At 43.4% G+C, this 20,717-nt stretch overlaps 1 protein-coding gene across 1 annotated transcript in view; it reads left to right on the forward strand.

Moving 5' to 3' along the window:
• The first annotated feature begins 12,937 nt into the window (after positions 1-12,937).
• Positions 12,938-20,717, forward strand: part of fryb (furry homolog b (Drosophila)) — a 31,471-nt gene continuing 23,691 nt past the window's right edge. Inside the window, 10 exon segments of the mRNA XM_054754938.1 lie at positions 12,938-13,365; positions 16,760-16,953; positions 17,303-17,356; positions 17,448-17,587; positions 17,826-17,916; positions 17,986-18,065; positions 18,493-18,573; positions 19,518-19,686; positions 19,764-19,856; positions 19,948-20,046. Coding sequence (XP_054610913.1) covers positions 12,987-13,365; positions 16,760-16,953; positions 17,303-17,356; positions 17,448-17,587; positions 17,826-17,916; positions 17,986-18,065; positions 18,493-18,573; positions 19,518-19,686; positions 19,764-19,856; positions 19,948-20,046 — 1,380 coding nt within the window. The 5' untranslated portion in view covers positions 12,938-12,986.

Below are 20,717 nucleotides of genomic sequence, written 5' to 3' on the forward strand. Positions count from 1 at the left end.
GAGAGACGAGAGAGAGGACTGATGAAAACAAGCCATTAAAGCCCAGAAAGAGGACAATCGGCGTCGAGGGATGACCAAGTGATCGTACACGTCGACGAAGAAAAGGTACGGTGTAGCTGAATGTCGACAGTTTACTGTTGTTGCGTTGTTGTGTGACGCCGTCTTGTGCTGACCACAAAGGCAGGCGGTGGATGTTTTGATCGAAGATATGACGAACACCAGCCTGGCTTAGCCGGTTGACTAGCGGGCTAGCTTCAGACGGTTGTCTGCTTAAAATAATCGCCATTAAGAGGAGGTGAGTAACGTTTTGTCCACTTCCACCCAAACATGGCGAACAATGGCAGCCTGCTCAGAGAAGGAGAATGTTCTAAATGAAGATTTGGGGGAGAATGAGCTAACACAGGAGCACGGTAGCTAGGTGGCTGTCAGGAAGGCAGCCAAATTAGCATTGCTAATTGCTAATGTGAGGCAGCCATAAAGCCCGATGATAATATCATGGTGATAAAACCTGATGGCAATTATCATGGCGAAACCAGTGGATTGTTACTCTCAGCAGGAAACTATGAAGGCATACGTCGCACAATTGTAATGACTGTGATGATTAGCTGTGTTCATGACGTGATTTGATTCTATTGTGAGGCACATACTGTGATTGTTGATGAGTACAGTGAAGAGCCACTTATTGTGAGTGACTTTGCTGTCAGCGTCTCTTAAATTAATCTGCTACTTGTAATGGATGCACCCATAAAATGCCTATTTTTGATACTCTGAGCCCTATAATATGCCTCACACACTTGTTGTGTTAAATGGTAAAATGTGTATGTATCACAAATGAATGATAAAAGATGATTGCTCGAAGGGCAGATGAAACAAGAGTCACAGTCTACTAGCCTTTAGCCTGGTTGTAAGGCTACGGTGACAACCGTGCTTCCGTCACCTCCATATTCCTCCAAAGCAGTGCTTCTCAAATAGTGGGGCGGGCCACCCCGGGGGAGGGGGCGCGCTGAACTGTCGGGGGGATTGGCAGGGAGTAGTTTCAATGCTAGTGCAGACCTGCCAACATGTACAAATTTATTGTACTCAACATGCCATTTGACTCTTGAACAGTGGCGGTCTTAGCAATTTTGGGGCCTAAGGCCCTCTTCACATGTTCTTTTAACACAAAAAAACAGGAAAGGCAGCCTCAGTGGCTTCTCAGTCTTTGTTCATCATGGAAAAGTCCATTGTAGTATGAGGGAGAGGGGGGCAGATCATATGGATTTAGCTTTCAAATGGCTTGCTTTTTTGTTCTGTTGTTTGTTTAATGTGATAACATAATTATACATGAATATAGTTGGGGGTGCTGCTGGCTGTGGTGGCCCTGGCCCGTGCTGGTTGGGGGCCTAAGGCAATTGCCTACTTTGCCTTAATGGCAAGTCCGCCCATGCTACGCTTGTATGCTTCGCAGCTCTCTATTTTCTTGCATTTACCTCAGCCTTTATTTTTGGGGCGGCCCACACCCCATCCTTCATTCATCCTGACGCTCCATCTCACCAGCTGTTTGCCTCAGCCAGTCTGTGTGGGGGCGACCCAATTAACTCCATTGTTGTGTGCTTAAATTACGAGTCCACACAGCATGACATTTGTATCAGCCTTCATCAGACACAACATTAGGTAAGGAGATTCGATATCAGACATACTGCCTTTAAAAGGATAACCATGCTCACGTTGGTTGATACAAGGGGTAGGTAATCATAGTTTTCAGAGTTTTATTCTGGTGTGTAATTTTCACTTCATTCACATGGCAGGTTGCTTAGAAGTGGGTCAGTGGGTGATGCGGGTTATGAGTGGATCGCTTATTCTGGCTGACAGCGTGCAGCAGCAGGGCCCACAGGTTCTGATGTTGCTGAGGGTGCATGTGTCTATCGGTGGCATTTTTAATGTTGCCGTTGTTGTTAGGCAGTTTTTAGTAATGTTATTTCTTTCTCCTGCAATCACCACTTTCGCACGGGAAGATGTTGTCATCCAAGGATGTATGCAGAATAAGCTGACTTACATTCAAAGCAGTAAGACTGCAGCGTCATCATCACTTCTAAATAGGGGTGTCCCAACTTCTTCCCTTGTGATATGATACCGATATTGCTCCCTTGAATGTCCATCGATATCAATACCAATATGAATCTGATATCAGCACAAATCATACTTTTATTACTTATTTTTATTACTTAACCTTGTGGAATGTTCGAAAAGGCTTGATCTACTGATGCTACTCAAACAGGACAATGGAAGGCAACAGTAGGTATGAGAAAAACTGACCCTTTTATTCTTTCTGCAACGGGAGTATAGTTTTCTCCACAATGAAGTGGCAGTTGGGAATTGACATTGACTGACACTTGTGATTGACTGACATGAATGACTGATACTGACATTGTACTGACAGTTAGGTGCCGACATAGTGACGTTCAAGGTGCTCAATTAAGTGTTTCAACCTGCCATTATTCACCACTGACACCACTCTTTTCTGTTATAGCTAATGACTTTTTGCCTTCCCGTGGGAGTTTCCTGTGTAATGTGGCTTCAAATGCGCAATGAGGTTCGTTGTGTTAAACAGCCTTGGTTCTCTTTTGGACGTTAATGAAAAATACTTGCTAAACATGTTAGCACACGCTGTTGTTGTGATCACGTGGGGTCTATTCGGGGTCTAGACGTGCTTGGGTGGAGTCTGGAATCGATTGCTTGTATCGGAGTGCCAATATCGATTTTAGATGCAGACCAATATAATCTGATACCATTCTTTTTTGCTGATATACTGTAGGTCTGTCATCTAATATCTATATCAGATCGGTACACCCCTATTTCTAAGAAGAGTTGACACAGACCCTTTGAAACTATTTTCCACTGCTTTGGTTCTTTTTACACTTGTTTGACACTTAAGAATGTTGAAAAGTGACTTAAAACATTAGCAGGACAGTTAATAAAAGCTTTATGGATGCCACGGTTTGACCCTGGAACAGATTATTACATTACATTTACATTTATGGTTTCAAAATCCAAATTATTGGGACCGTTCAAACTGATTAAAGGTTTATAAAAGAATTTGACCTCTGGCACTTCCCAACTGGTGAGCTGGCCAATCTTTACTCACTGTCATTGTTGCCGTGGATACCAGGCAGCACCTCACACCCACTGGCTTACATAGCATGGTCTTACTGCCAGGCAAGTCTGCACAAAAACACACACACACTCATTCCTTAGAATCCTTTGCTAACGTCGCCTGAGGTGTTGCTAATGTTTTTTTAACGGGCGAGCGCTAGTAGCAGATGACGCCATTACTCATGAGCCTAATGGCCTATTTCTTATTGCATGCTGTTGTTGTTGTTGTTGTTGTCACTTAATTGCTGTGACTGGTCCTGTGGCTTTGTATCTGAACTTGACACAGTCAGTCAGGGAATTCTGTTTGGCTGTTTCGCACTCAGAGAGTGTTTGTGGGTGCATTAAACTGCTCCGCAGCATCGTGTTACATAATGTGCAGAAGAGACGTGCTGGAATGTGTGTTTGCATGATAGTGGAGCACATTTGCTCACTGTTATCACAGAATTAGCGTCAATCTCAAGTCTGTTGCATGTAAAATGTATTTTCACAGTCAACTTGATAGTTGATTTTCAGGCCTTGCAGGTGTAGATGGCCCTGAGAGTCACATGTGAATAATTCAGTGTCCTCAAGGGGGCACCATTGCAGTGCCTGTGTGTAATACTGACATCTGCTTGTTTGGCGTCAGTGCAATGCGAGGCAACCCGACACTTGACAGTCAAATTTAAAAGCAGGTGAGGCTGTGCGATCTCTCCCTGAAAGGAATGAATCAAGAGAGCTTCGAGAAACGACACAAACAACGTAGTGTATATCAGTTATCGTTCCTGTGATGAATGAGTAAATGTAGGTCACAGAAGTCGATGTAAATCTGCTGTTGAGCGTTAGAGCACTGTACTCTCCATAAATCTTGACACATAGGATGTACAATGTTTGCAGTGCAAGTTTAATGTCTTGTTTTTGTTTTTTTTTGCCATAATGCCACTGGCATCATGAATTTTCACCTTTCAGCTTTGTGAACTCTTCAACTACAGACTTGATGACGTACTTGAGCCGAAAGTAAACTTGTTCATGGCCTTGGTTCTCCTGTTGGACTGGGTTGCTCAGTATACTGAGCGTTGGAACATGTCTTTGATGGACTGGTTAAGATGTTTAATAGAAGGTACTGACATTTTCTCTGTTGATGAAGCTGGTGAAGTCACTTTCAGCACCAGAACACTAAGTCACCTTTCAAGTGAATGGATCTGTTTGTTAGGATTGTAGGTCAGATGGATTAGCGGACTGAGGGAAATAGATATCTTTTTCCATGCTGCACTGATGACCCTCTGCATTGCCTGGAAGCATCTGAATCAGACGTGACCAGCTGCAGTCATCAGTGGATACTAGGGTTGTCACGAGATGCCCAAATCACGAGGCGAGACGATGCACGAGATTGGATCCACAAGAGTGAGACGAGATGAGATTTTAACATAAATGTTAAGAAAGTACAATGAAAAAATAGGACTAGACAAACAGACTTTTTTTATTCAACCGAGTCACAAAACAATGCAGGTGCGTTTTGAAATGTTTATTGTGGCACAAATTGACACTCAAAGATATTATTGTCTATATTTTTTGAGACCAAATAAACCACTGTGATGACAACATACTGAATAATTAATAATTATAATAATACAGCTTACTGTTTTTCTCTTATCTACTTGTCTTACGTACTAAATATAGCGACCGTGACACGGAATGGTCAACACGAATCTCTTCAATGTATGAGGTATGTTTTGAAATTGAACCGGTGATCGCCGGCACTTGAAAGTTAGCACTGTGCCAAATGCAATAACCGTCTATGGAACCGCTTGGTGATTGGGGGGGCAGACAGGTCTGAACATCTTCGTGGGTTGATTTGACTGATCTTAAGTAAAATTTGATCAAGTGTAGAATCACTACAGCTTCTGCTTGGACATCAACAAGTAGCAAGCAGCTGTTCAACTCTGATGGAAAAAAAACGGCCCCATGTCACTTGCTAACCCTGGGAACACCAAGGTAGGTTGGATTGCAAGGTGTGCCTAAAGCACTTAATGTGCACTTGTAATAATGCCATGCACACTGCCACTTCATATTACGTTTATCGTAGTAGTAATGCCATAGTTCAGACTATTCTCGCGATACAGCTGTTCTCCAAATGACAAATCTCGTTACCTTTTAATCTAATGTGAGGAGATCTCACGACACACCTAGTGGACGCTGTAGGAAATTAACTCTTCCATAGCAGGAATCCCTATTATAGGCTCTGAGCCCAGCTGTGGCCTCATTCGGGCTTTGATTTCCAACGTGGAAGAACCTTCCCAGTTTATCCCAGGTCACAGCCTCTCTTTCTTGTTCCATAATTCTATGAGGCTGGCTCAGTCGCCGGTCTCGAACAAAAACACTTAGCAGCTGTCCCTCACAAGTCGTAGCCAGCAGCAGCAGTCAGGAGGACACAAGCACTCTTTTGTTAAAGACTCATCAGAAACCTGTTGAGCAAGGGCCATGATGGTATGGTCTGACTTCATCTTAATCAGCGTCTGTTGACACTGGCTTTTTTTTGTTTTTGTTTTTTTTAAAGCTGTGCTTCACGGGATCATTACATCAGCAAATTGAAATGACAGTTGTCCTTAAAAAAACAACTGGTGATGGAGCAACTGCCATCATGGCCCAGTTGCCTACTTTCTATTGCACTGTTGACTCCTGTGAAATCAATCAAGGGACTGAAAGATTGAAAAGAGGAAGAATGGATGGGATTATTCTGAGTTTAACAGGAGTTAGGTTACTGTTGACCTTTTGACTCTGTAAAATTGACTGAACTAAGGTCAAGCAAAGCGAGTTGAGCAGCTTTTCACAGTAGCTGAACACCAATATAATGAAAGCCAGCCAGCCAACCTTTTACACCAGGAGCCCCCCACGTTTCTGAGCTCAAGGACTAGCTCGTGTTCTGTCAAACCCCTGATGGATGGGGCAGTCAGGTGTCATAGTAACCTAATGCTATTGTCATTTACTGATGTATAAAACAAAAAAAAGCACAACATCAAATTAAAACCACAAAATGAATACAGTGAAACCTTAGTTAGCGTCATTAATCTGTTCCAGACTGTAACCGAATCGGACTCTAACTGAATCAGTTTGTTCCATGAGGAATAATGTAAATCCAATTAATCCATGCCAGAAAGCCAAAAACACAAAACCCGTTTTTATAGTTTTACAATTATTGTTTTACATGCAGGAACCATTCAAAATGCACATAAAAACATATAAATGGTGAATGAAAGGAATAAATTAACTTTAAGGTTACTTTTACCTTCACTGAAGACGTGATTCTTAACTGTTTCCAAAGACACTATGTGGCAGAGAGATCAATAACTTCCTCTTCAACACCACCTTCCGGTTTTTCCATGAGCTGTTTCTTGAATTCAATATTGTTTCTCACCTCAGTAAACCAAAATAGAGCCAAAAAAAGTTGCAAGTCCAGCATTTTGATAAAGAAGGTGAGAAACACTATTGAATTCAAGAAATACTCGCTGCCACATCGTGTATTTGGAAACAGTCACGTCGTCAATGAAGGTAAAAGTAACCTGACGTGTTCATGTATTGCTTTCATTCGTTAATATGCATTTTAAATTATTTTATGCATGTAAAACTATAAAAACGTGTTTTGTGTTAACATTTTTGAGAGTCAGCCGTTGATGACATTATAGACGTTTCTGACCTCCGGTTCCGCTTGCCTTTTTGTTAGCAAGCTAAGGATGCTAATAAGGACATTTGTGATAAAAAATTTAAAAAAGTATACTAAGAACACAGTAGGGCTCACGCAGTGTATTTATAACACAACAAGACCCGTGCCATATTGGAAAATGTACACAAACCAAGGCAAAATTTTTGCATACATTTTTTGTTAAACCGAAACACACGCTAACCGGGGAGGACACTGGCTGAGGTACAACAGTAGTGCGGTTTGACGTGTTTGGGTGATAGACGCAGCATGATTTCCCGATTAGATGGGAATGGCAACGTCTTCAGTGCCATTGTGGAAAGTTCTGGGCAGTTACTTTTCATGTTATGTTCATGTCATGTTAATCCGAAAAGACCAACTTCTCCCCGCCCACAACTAACACACAAGGTTTGGTTCATTAGCATGGATGCGACAAGCATGAGCGATGTGATCGCATGCACCCAACTTTGACCCCGACGTGATGTCAGAGTAAAATAAATGTCTTTGCATGTTATTTTTTAAATTAAATAATCACCCTTCTTTCCTAAATTGATACACGTTCACATAAAATCCAATGTAGACAATTTTTAGTTTAGCCATGTTTTGGTTGTGGACGGCTGTTTTACACAACAGCCATTACGGTTGCCGACTTAATGTGTTGGATCATAGCTGAAGTGCGTATTTCTTTAATTGATGACCCAAATTTGTCAGTTACTGAAAACAACAGGAACAATGCAAAGGGTTTGACTCCGCCTCTTGAAACCACGCCTTTGTTTCTTTGCCAGACTCACGCTGTTTCCTGCCAAACTGGGAGCTGAGCTACTCATTAAAGTCAGCCATTATTTTACTTTTACTTCCAGGTAAGGCAGGATTATAAAGGAAGGAAAATGTTTTGATCACATTTTGAGCCTTCAAATAAATCAACTATAGTTTTAATATTTTCCATCACTTTGAGATGAAACCTACGGTTTGTTTTCACACACTCGCCCTCTCTTGGGTGTGACACTCAATGGAGGTGATGTCATGACAATGGTGGCATCAACAGTGAGATGGCCCCCCAGGGTAGGTTTCTCCTGAGAAACAACTACCTTCAGCGAGCTTCAGAGAAAGAGAGTGACATGCTGGCTGCGATAATCACCTGGTGGAAATTTCCGTCAAAGTCTTGATGTTTCTCTGGGTGTTTGTGCTAAATTAGGAAGTGCTGAGGGGATGAGTCTTCTACCTTATTTTAGGACTGGTGACATTTTTTCCTGATTTTGTGTGAAGGAGGAAGCAGCATGTTGCTCTTCATGAAGTGGATACAATTGAGAACATAAGTGCATATTTGTCTTTCTGCCTTGCTGCTACAGTATGAGAGGAATTCTCAGTGCTCGAAGACAGTGCTGACCCTGCACATTATCTTTAATATGCTATCTGCTCATCAAGTCTGGCAGCCAACCTTGTGCAAGCGTTGAGGGCTTTTCCTGTTTGTGTTTGGCTGTGTCTTGCCCTCCTGTTAAGGGGTGTGTCCGCTCCCAGTAACCCTACACCAGGAACACGTTGAGGTTACTGTAACTGGCTAAACAGCCTGGACCAGAGACTCAAGAAGTCCAACTCCTACTCACAGCCACATGCCATGTGTTGGCTGTCTGAATCAAGCCGGCACATTCCGACACACTTCCCCAATATGCAAGACATCAAGGATGGGAAAGGAGGAAGCACACAGGTGTGAGGAGTAGTTCTTCACGTATGACATGAGGGAGTGTCGGAACATCCCCGAAAGAAAAAAAAAGCAAGCGGAAGAGAGAGACCTCCAGAGATCCAGACGTCTCAAATCAGCCAATCACGCTGCCTTCTTAGAATTGGACTCCTCCCTCGTCCACCACCTGAGAGTGGAGAAACACAACTATGCCTCAGAGACTCCGGGGCTTCAGAGCGACAACAAAGACCAGGCCTGACGAGTTTGCTGAGCTTTGACAGAAAAGAAGTTCTCCTCTGAAACGACGTGAGACACACCGAAAGCTTCAGACAGACTTTTTTTGGAGGAAAAAGGAAAAGAAGTGTTATGTCTTAAAGACAAAACTGTGATTTTTCTGTTGGATGGAACTGATTTAAGAGCAAGGACCTTGGATGTGCGAGAGTGGACATTAAGGACATGAGTTTAAGTTTTATGTGAAAATATTTTGTGTTATTTACCATCCAGACATCATGTCTCTTCTTACTCGGAGGGCAACTCTCAGCTTTTAACTGGAGACTACTGGGAAAGGGACGGGTGGAACAGTGATGTCTTTGGAGGATTTTGGAAGCATCGCCAGCCTCAGGGCTGAAAGTCGTATATCGGACTATGGTGACAGACTCTCACTGAGCCAAAGCCAGGACCAGGATCTGGATAGTTGGAGCCAAGGCCAGGATGGGATTGTTTTAGAGCGCCTTGCCTCTCTGCCTTTGAACATGTATGATCGCAGTGACTTCATTGGGAGGTTTTCCAAGATCCAGTCCAGGTCTAGAAAGAGGACGAGGATCCTCATAGGTAGGTGCACGCAAGCTATTCAATGAGTCAATATTGAGGTGGACGCAGGACAGAACAAGCTCTAAGGGTCATTGAGTGATTTGAATATAACTGTAATCTTAATGTGGTCATGAGTTGAAGATAATCAAAGGTCACCCAATGGGAACAGATTATTCCACCTTCTACTAAGTAGTCTGCAGCCATGCTCTTATCTCCATTTCTGTGATTTGAGGAGCTACCTGATGCTCTGATTTGAGGACCTTTGTAAAGTGAGGCCTCTTGTTGTTGAAGATAACAGGCTTCCATTCTCTGCCTCAGACACAGGCACATTATTTCTACCTTAGCTTTACTGACCTTCTTATCCGAACACTTCCAGAACACCAAGTTGTCCAATAAGGCACAACAAAGCAGGTGTTCTCTCAGAACATCCGTCTTGCCAAGAGGATTCAATGGAGACAACTGAGATACAACAAGCTTTCAATGAAGTCTTTGTCATTTCACAACACGGTGATGTTATATTTCACACGGTTTCAGTCGAGCCATCACATCATGGCAGAAGCAGCTGGACAGTTAGTCAGACTTTGTCTACCCGGTTAAAGATTACAATGATGTTTGCGACCAAACAGGCCGGCCTTGCAGCTCATTTTCACATGCCAGCATGAATCTGATGCTCGTTGTCTTCAAAGTCACCCGTCAAGTGCGCGGGTAACAGACCTGTGACAGAATGTTTGGGTATTTGGAGGTCACTCACAAGGTCCACAGTCACGAAGGAAGCACATTAGGCAGTACAGTGGACAGGTTTACTTGGGATTTGGTTCTATTTCATGTCAGAATTTCAGGTACATATGCAGCAAAATAGAGGATGAAAATGAATAGTAAATGTAGAGAAAATAACCAGTGGGTAAACAGGTGAGTTACTGTAACTAAATTATTTTGTCAAAGTTGTGACACAAAGCTCACATGAGGGAAGCGGGTATGCGTGGCCAACATCTGATGTGCTTTTGAACTGGTCCAGCTGTCACGCGCACACAATGAGGACACAACAAGCACACTAGAACTATGTGAGGTTATCAGTTAACACTGCAGTGTCTGCTTGATGCAGCTGGCTAAGAGTGATGTCAAGAATGTGGCTGTGTCTAAAATACTAATTCTGTCAGAACACTTGTGTGTCTATACTATGTTTGCTGCATACTTTCCTGAGGGCCCGAATTTTGACAGTGTCATGCTTTCCCAAATTCATGACAGCCGTCCCTCGTTTACGCAGTTAATTGGTTCCAGACCCAACCGCGATCAATGAATTTCCGCAAAGTAGGATTCTTTATTCATAAATGTAATATTTTCGTAGTTAATGGGGTGATCGGCTGCCGATCCGCTGTATTTTGAAGATCGTAGTATCGGCTTCTGCCACGAGATCGGGCAGCGTGGTAGGTGCGGTAATACTCCTCTAAGCTGGTTGCCACTTGCCTCCCGCCACCCGCAAGAAGAGCAAAACGCTCAATCGTGGCAGAATCTCATCACAAACACTACTAAACATGACAAAACGGCGAAAAACCTTGGAAACTCTTCTGTTACGGAGCATGAATTGAAGCTAGCGCGATTAGCTTAGTGTAGCAGAGTATGCTAGTGCAGCTTTGTGTGTGTGCACGCGACTCAGGCTGGATGAGTATATTTTCACCTTGTTGTGTTTTACCGCGTTAATGTAAGGACCATTTTATAATGTAAGGACCATTTTACAATGGCCACTGACGACGTGCAAGTTCTGAGTGAAAAAAGATGAGAGGCACGTTTATTCTTGCACCCTGCTCATAACAAGCGTCAATTGCCATTCTCAACACACACAACACACATCCGACCTGCAAAATAAGAGCACTCTTTGTCACATTTGTGTAATTGTGTAAACAAAATAAGGGTGTCAGAAAAATATCTTACATTAATAACGTGATTGGAATTACATCTGAGACTACATCTTCCTTAATCACAAGCACGGGCATTACACTTTGTTGAAGATTTTGTAGAAATATGTGCTGAGCCTGACATCCTATTAGAAAAGTTAGCCAAGCTACATCCACTTCTGAATTACTGGACAAAATGAGCAAATGATGTATTGCATTGATAAATGTAAAAGGATCAGTACCGGATCGGACTATAAAAAAAATCGGATCGGATCGGAAGCCAAAAAATGTGGATTGGCACATCCCCAGTAGAGTATAGAAAACCTGTTTAAGACCTTCTAAATATGTTTTTAGCAGTATTAGAACCTTCTAGATATGAAGTAACACTCCTATTGTCAGTTTTACACTTGTATTACCCAATATACTTGACATAATAATAGAAATAAGTCTTAGACATAAATAAGACGTTACATAGACTCACATGTTAGCATGGACAGCATATTTACTGTAGTGGCTATTGTCTCATCAGTGTAACGTTTCTGACACCTACTGGGCAGTGTAGTAGAATACTATTGCTGGCAGTGAACATTCGCACAGGAGCTGCTGTCAGCCACAACTCAACCCCATCATACACACACGTCACATCCCCAGCCCTGCCTCTTAGGCTATGTTCACACTACAGGTCAATTCAGATTTTTTTGCTCATATGTGACCTGTATCTGATTTTTTTCATGTCAGTGTGAACAGCGCAATTCCGATTTTTTTAAAATGCGACTCAGGACTCATTCGTATGTGGATAGAAATCTGATATGTATGCCATGCTACTGCAGTATGAACGGTCAGGTCGCATATATCCGACCTATACGTCATCAAAAGGCGTGTATTGCCATTATACTCTGCAGTGTGAACGTTGTCTCAATGGCACACACAACGTCACAGATATTACACTACATATAACATCTTGCAAATGCCTTATATTTGTGTTTTTGTTCATTTAGCCATTTTTATGATTGAAAATGCTTAATTTGGGCCAATAATACGTACAATTTTCTTATATATGCACATGTTTTGACTAATAATAGGGCCTATTCAACCACAAAACAGTTTATTTATGATAGTGTCATGTTGCGAGGGACGACTGTACTGTCGATGCGTGCTTACTGGAAATTATAATCACAACGTTTATCTGTTTCGTCTTCTTTTTATTTGTGAATTGTAACCACTTCAGTTAGTCCCTCCCCTTCCGCTACGTACCAAAATGGCGATGATTGCGGGTGGTTGGGCTCCCATTACTCCACACTCGTCCTATGGGGTGTGTTGAGTGCAACATCCCGGCACTCACAGCGCACTGCATTTTGCCGTACTTGCACTCAAAAGGCTCAGTGTAAGTGCGCAAGTGTTAGTGTTTGGATGTACAGCGAGGGAACGTGGGAATGAAGGATGTTGTGGACCAATCAATGATGTGATTGGTGTCGATGTGAGCTGCATGTCAGAAGCCAGTTTTTAGCTTCTACAGCTTTGTTGTCATAATGGTGTATGATCTTAAATTATTTCCCTGTTAAGAAGGACGCTATGATGATGTCAATGAACAGCAGCCGTTTGTGGATAAGCTGGTCATGTGACTAATCAGGAAACAAAACAGCCTCCGGCCTCTTGCTCGTTCATCATTGTCACCCTCTGTTGCCCTCCGTCCTTCTCCCTCTCCCTCCCTTCTTCCTACTGGCCTCTAAGAGGATTGGCTACTCTCATCTCCCAACAACATCTGTGTATCACTGTCGCGAGAGAGCAAAACAGAGAGGGGATGGGTGTTGTTAGCCAGGAAGATAGCAACACTGAGAGCACACAAGGCTTCTCCCCTGTTCTCTCTCACTCTGACACACACACACAGACGCACACACACATTTGCTGCGATGTGCTAGCAAACAAACGCACACTCGGCCGCAGTAACCTGCAACATCGCCATCGCCGCCGGCGCATCCCGCTCGCGCTCCCTGACATTTTTCCCCCTCGGAGCACTTCTTTTTGCCGGCTGTGTCCGCAGCGCCTCATCCTGCCGTCCTGTCCTCCCTCTGCTGTCTGTCACCGTGGCGACGTAGCCCCTGCAGCCATGGCGACCAGCCAGCAGGATTCAGGCTTCTTTGACATCAGCCTCAGGTCTCTGCTCAAGTCCTTCGGAGGGAGTGAGTACCAGATGTGACAGCTCTTGCATGACGCTGTGTTTTACTTGTCGATCAGAGTGCGGTGTCTGTGTTTAGCTGTGTTACATAATGCAATAAATAGAGGATGAGGGATGAGTCGAGGAAACACCTCAGCACTTTGCTATGGTAATTATGCAGCCCATTTGTCGGCAAACAAACTCGTACGTCTCTTGATTCTTTTCGCCCAGCTCACACGCGAGACAACTTTTAAGACAAGTTGGATTCATCACATCTTTGTTTGCCGTTGATTTGTTTTGAATGGTCCCGCTTTCCCATTCAAAATGATTGACTTATTTTCACATTGTGACGTGCCAGCTCGTCTCCAGGTCCAAGGTTAAACGGACAACGACGGCGTTCAGAACACTGGGAAAGATCAAGTGACTTATAGAGTGTAAATAGCTGGCGTCCTCCAGCTCGGCGTGCTCCCCTTCTTGCATGCCGCCCTGAAAAACAATCATGTCATCACACACACTTCCAACAGGGAAGGTGACTCATGCTCCATGCCAGGATCAATCCAGATGTTTCCATGTGGCACCCAAGCTTCTGAAGTCTCAGTGTCTTAACTACCAGCTCATCTCTTCTTCCAGGAAGCAGCTCAGGTCGCTCAGTGGTGTTTTCTTGTCTTTTTAAAGCTGTCCCCTCTGTTATCGCCTTCAATTAGACAGCAGACACCGTCTTTTAACTTAACTTAACGCCGTCTTCTTGCCGGGTTATCTTACAAAGTCATGAATCACTGCCTTGGTGTGACGTGGGAGATTGCTCACCGTCTCCTTCTTCTGCTTTGGTCCTTGCTTCTCTCTTTAATTGTTCCTCTTCCTCACACTTAAATGTTTTTTTTTTTAGTATTTCCTGCTATCTTGGTATTGTTATGAGTTACGGCTGCAAAAAAATTTAGAAAAAACTATCATCTCAATTCACATTGACATACGATCTAATTTCTTATGATCTATTTTTGTATTTTATTTAACGAGCGGCATCACAAACAAACTGTTGTTGGCATGTCGGCCGACACTTCCTCCTCGCTGGGCAGGGCGAGTTGGCCCCACTGCCCTGGGTATACCCACTGATGTCTGTCATTCTCCAGCTCGCAGGAGGAGCAATTGCATTCATTATTTGACTTTTCTTTTGACTTGTCTTTTTTACATGCATGAACGTACTGTCAAGTGAGCGAGCATGCCAATGTTTTTGACTTAATTATTTTTAGTCTTTCTTATCATTTCTATTAAGAAAGTTCCCTGTCAATTATCCTTCCAGAATGAAGGTAACCTCAACCTTAACCTTAACCGTGTTGCTTCCTTTGTAGTTGTACCACATGACTGAGTTTTACAGGCGACAGAAGCGTTGCACCATGGTTTGCTTCTATATTTGCATGTATGTGCACTTGTGTATGAGTAGGGGTGTCAGTGGGAGGGAGTGGCGCTCTATAAATAACCCCCCGCCCCCGCCCCTCTCTTGGGGTAGTGTTGAAATTCTTCTGGCCAGATCTCCACAAGGGGACTTAAAGACAACTTTCAAAAACCCAACAATGCATTTCCAGTAAACTTTCTAACCAGCAGCTGCCAGTTCGGAGGTCACGGTAAAGATGGCAGGTTGAAGGCGGAGCTAAAGCAAGAGCTTCTCATTGGTCTGAAGGCTTGTGTGTCTCTTCGGTATGTGGGCCTACGCTATCTCTGAAGATTGTCGCCTTTGCTCTTGACGGAATACTTTCATACCATCTCTCCCTGGTTTTCCACGGTGAGCTCATCTTCGCTTGGCAGAGGATTAATTGAGGGCTACATCTGCTGTCATGAGAGTCTCTCGCTTTGCATTACCGTCCCGTGACTTCCCGCTGGATGATGGCGCTTCTCACCTTTTAACTTTGGTTAACTTCAGCTAAGCTGCCATGCTGGACAAGCTGGATGAAAACGTCATTCTCAGGCACTTATTTCCAGCAAGGAGCTTCTTCAACTTGGCCACTATGGAGGCTGTACTGTACAAGCTGTAAGCTCTCCTCACTTCACTTGTCCCATTCCTTCCACCCTTGGTGTTCGTTGTTGGACCACCTGACCATCTGCACCATGGAAATGCCAGCTAGGTGGAGCAGAGCGAGTGTAATTAGCTTCATCAAGGGCCTTGGTAAGCTCTCGCTGGGAGGGGGTCACTGGATCATGTGAGCGCATGCTGGCCTCGTGTGACTGCTCATGTTTCATGAAAACAGGCTGCTGCCTGGGAGGCCTGTCCTTTTTAGCAATTAGTGTCCTCTCACCTCTGCAGTGTGAGCCGAGTCAAAGGTCACAGTCGTTAACCCTGGCGCACCTATGCTAAGTGATTACCTTGTGGCAAACTATGAATGCAGAGTGCAGGTGCATGAAAACATTTCAGTCAGGGGTGTCCAAACTTTTTCCAAAGAAGGCCGCATACAGATAAAGTGAAGACTATGGGGGTGGCTTTGATATTCTTCACATTTAATTCATATTATTACACCAATACATGGCAAGAGACACTGGCCCTGCACCAGTTGGGGCTCAGACCGGGGTCCACCGATGCCCACTAAATGAGTTTTGAGCAGTGCTAGCCGACGAGCTAAAAGCTGGAGCTGTCAACTCGTCATCCAGCGCCAGGGAGTGAGGTTTACCAACCTACTTTCGCACAGACTCACTAGCTGTCATTCATTACAAACATACATAGTTGCAAAACTTGCAAGCACATGCATCCTGATGAAATTGAGCCTATTTTAAAATCCGGTGTTCATCATGACAGGACGCATGGAACTCATCAAATAAACTATGCTGTAAGACACACAGGTAGTCGGTCATTTTGGTTTGAAGGTGCCATTTTTCAGGAATTTGGGCCATTTGTTGATGCTTTCTGTTGGGCCTTAGTCTTTTCTCATAATGTTGTAATGTGGGCCATGTTTAATTTTATTTCTATAGAGTATGCCACAAACCTATAAAAACCTCGTTGAATATTTGCTACTACTACCAAGATCTTCACCCGTGGCGGTAAATGGCCCCGGCGCCACACTTTGGCCACCCCTGATTTAAGTACTCAATGCTGAAGGAGTTAAGCATCTATCCTCATTTTATTCGTCAACAAAACATCCTAAATGCTTAACATGGTGTGATAGTAGCATCTGTTCTCAGTGGATTCAAGCTCAAACAAGCGGCATAATTGCTAGCTCAGTTTGAATACTTATTGGTTTTGACTTGTACTGTAATAAAATGAAAGGCAGGGTAAACACTAAGCATGGTATCATGGCTTACAAATGTGGCTGATCACATTGGACCTGGGAAGTTGCTTGTGTGTGCTCATGGTGTGCAGATGTAGAACATGGAGAGACATCCTCGGGGTCGTTGCACCACGCAACACTAATATGGTGTTTTCTCCCTCCCCTCAGCCTCTCCGGTGGGATTTAAACCGCCCGTCCCGCCTGTCACTGGCAGCTCGGGAGAGAGAAAAGGTCCCGTTATCATGGCGCCCGTCAACGTAGACCCTGAGAGCAAGCCGGGCGAGTTCGTCCTAAAGAGCTTGTTCGCCAACTTCACTCTTCTCTCCGAGCGCAAGATCCGCATCATCATGGCGGAACCTCTGGTGAGTGATTCTGCATCGGCTTAGGGCCTCACCTTGTTTAGACTCTGCTTCCCTTCCTTACCATCACTCCCACACACGCTCAGAGTGGCTTTTTACGGCAGGAAGTGCAGATCAATCTCCTTTTAATGCAGTGGAAGAAGCATCTCTCCACTTGGCAGGTCTGTTCTTGGGTCATAGAGGGACAAGCATATCTCAGCATGCACTGATCCTAAAATGTATTAAAAATTCCCTTTTGAAGCTTTCTACCTTGACCTTTTCTTCTTTTTTCCATCACATCAATAGCAACAAACATAAGCGCTTCTTGAGTGAAGTGCTCAAGTCAGTTAATATTTTGCATATGATTCTTTAGGAGAAGCCGCTCAACAAGTCTCTGCAGAGAGGAGAGGACCCACAGTTTGACCAGGTTTGTGCGCATGAACATCATCACCACCATCATCAACAACAAAATGGATGCTTTCAATGGTTGATGCAAATGTCGTCGCTCGTTGTTGCAGCTGATCAGCACCATGAGCTCCCTGGCAGAGTACTGCCTGCCCTCTATCCTCAGGACTCTGTTCGACTGGTACAAGAGGCAGAACGGCTTGGAGGACGAGTCGCACGAGTATCGACCCAGGGCCAACACCAAATCGAAAAAGTAAGAAATTCAGTTGGTTTAAAGCTCCTTTTGACATCCTCCCACATTTGATAAGATGTTGTGTATCTACAGTCTAGACCTGATTCTGATTCCATTTAATTTACGCTGAATCAGCACACTTTGGACTTGACTTTCCAGCTAGAGTACTTAGTTTTCCATGCAGGCTCCTATTCCTTTAAGGGGAAAATTTTTTTTCTCACTAACATTAACAGTGTTTGCATCTGTCTGTCTGTCTTAGCGATGAGCAGCAGAAGGACTACTTACTGGAGCGGAGGGATTTGGCCATAGACTTCATCTTCTCTCTTGTGCTCATAGAAGTTTTGAAGCAGGTGAGTGTCAATTCAGTGCAATTTCACGCATCATGTACACGCAGTGACGCTCGTGTTCTTCTTTTTCAGATCCCCCTGCATCCTCTCCTGGATGGACTCATCCAGGAAGTTATTAACTTGGCCTTCAAGCACTTCAAATATAAGGAAGGGTGAGAGTGGCATCTATAGTGGGTATTTAAATCAGCGGGGGAACCAAATACTTTCCCCGTTGTATATGGACAAAAGTATTGGCTCACCGACAGCAAGAAAAAAACTCTTTATTATATATACAATTTATATTTATTACTATACTCTTTATATTGAGGTGTTCTTCCACACCAAACCCATTCTAGCATACCTTTATGGATCTTGCTTCGTGCACTTTGAACAGAAAAGTGTCTTCCTACAAAGTTTGAAGCATACAATTGTCCAAAATGTCTTGCTAAGATGAAAAATGGAGACTCAGGACTCCAGTGCGCCTCCTGACTGATTTATTAATTCAGAGCCGTGTCCCACTACCATTGTCCATGAATTGTTTACTCCCACATCACAGGACCAATGGAGGATATTTTTAAACTAATCAACATTCTCTGTCAGGTACCTGGGACCAAACACTGGCAACATGCACATTGTGGCTGACCTCTACGCTGAAGTAGTGGGAGTAGTGGCTCAGTCCAGGTACTTCTGTGAACTTTGTTAGGGATATATATGCTCTGTATCATTTACAGGAAAGACAGCGCTCCCTGGCTTCGTCTGTATGTTTCCTCATTTGTGTTTTTCTCCCTCACTTGAACATGACGACGGTGGCTGCCCCCGCAAAGCACCCGCAGAAACGCAGCACACGCCTCAGGAACAAGTGCACGTACACAAACACGGCACAGGCACACAAACACAGCGCACGCACATTCCCTCTGCAGACGCCCGCCCCCCACACCCGTCTTCCACATGCCTTTCTAAATATAGAGCGGCAGAGCCATGTTGATACAAATCTCTCTGTGTTGCGCGTCCGCGCACGCACATCACGTCACAAACATCCAAGTGCACAATCACACGGCACAAAGCCGGGATGAAAAATTCTGAATATGCACAGCGGCGATCTTTCAAATGTGTACTGGCGTAATTTTAAAAAATTCTAAAATGATTAAAGATGTTTTAGTGTATGTCGAGATTTAAAAGACAATTCAGGAAAGCATGTTTATTTCCATTTCTTTTTATTCATTGTTAAATTAACATGCTATTGCAAGGGGCCACTTAGCTTTTTTTTTTCATCTTTATGTCATCTTTAAATAAGATTTGTCGTTAAATATATCTATAATATATATTAGTCTTTAAATATTTGTATTTAAATAAATATAAATCTATGTATAAACAAATCTTTGCATTATTATTATTTATTATTATTATGCTATTAATTAAAATGAGAATATTATTTTTATTAACATGTCCTATTTTTTTCTTTACATTGTGTTTTTTGCTCAATTTTCCCCGTTGTTGCTGTTTTCTTTTTTTTTAAATCAAATTTTATTTCTATAATAAAACAAAAAACGAACCGCCAGCCACCAGTGGCCTTGGGGGTGCACTTTGGACACCCCTGGTCTACATCTCTTTGACCTCCTCTTCAGGTTCCCAGCTGTGAGGAAGAAGTTCATCTCCGAGCTGAAGGAGCTGAGACAGAAGGAGCAGAGTCCCTACGTCCTCCAGTCCACCATCAGCCTCATCATGGGCCTCAAGTTCTTCCGCATCAAAATGTACCCTGTGGAGGACTTTGAGGCCTCCTTTCAGTTTATGCAGGTAATAATGAGGGCGTAAGGTCATTGTATAGAGGCTGTGATATAGTTTTTACTTGACTTGTCTTCCTGCGTGTATAGGAGTGTGCACAGTATTTCCTGGAGGTGAAGGACAAAGACATCAAACACTCTCTGGCTGGACTCTTTGTGGAAATTCTCGTTCCTGTCGCTGCTGTGAGTGCTTTTTATTAACCCCCGCCCACCCGCATCCCCACCACTTTTTTGTTGAGGTGAGCATCAAGCTAACAGCTGCATCCCCACACAGACTGTGAAGAACGAGGTGAACGTGCCGTGCCTGCGCAACTTTGTGGAGAGTTTGTACGACACCACGTTGGACCTGTCCTCCAGGAAGAAGCACTCCCTGGTGAGAGACCTCTCCTCCTTTCCGCCCCATTAGGAGCAATTTGTGCAGCTACTTACTGTAACCCCTGCAACGTGTGTGGGGTTTTATCTCTTGGCGGGGAGGAAACTGGAAGAGAGACAGTTTATGAGGCAGCAGCAGCAGGGGAGGGGGTAGTATTGGTGGAGAGGGGGTCGTCAAATTAGTCTCACCACATTGACCTCAGTGTGATCGAGCTCTGCGTACATTTGTATGCAATAAATCTAAAGTGTTAGAGTCAACAGTACAAATAATAACTTGAGAGTTAGCAATGATTTCATGAGACTGTAAAGCTCAGTGAAGCCTGGAGGAGCTTCGCCGAGCTTTACAGTCTTCACGCAACGTTGGTGAGAATTAACAGAGCAACAATCTTAAAGCACACTAACACTTGATGCAAGTCATCATCACAAACTATGCCAAATTTCATTGATTGATCATTACCAGTACGTTATTGCTTAATCTATATCCGGCATTTACCTCCAGTATTTATTTATGCATTTATCTTTTATGTCTTTTATTCCGAGTTTATTTTGTATTTATTAACGCTTTTATTATTTATTCCTATTTATTAATTCTTATTTTTACTTTTCTTTTTGTCTTTATTTTTTAAACATTTTTATTTCTTCCTTTTCCTTTTACTTGGCACAAGGTATATT

The sequence above is a fragment of the Dunckerocampus dactyliophorus genome, chromosome 16, assembly GCF_027744805.1.
Source record: "Dunckerocampus dactyliophorus isolate RoL2022-P2 chromosome 16, RoL_Ddac_1.1, whole genome shotgun sequence".
Classification (NCBI taxonomy): Eukaryota; Metazoa; Chordata; class Actinopteri; order Syngnathiformes; family Syngnathidae; genus Dunckerocampus; species Dunckerocampus dactyliophorus.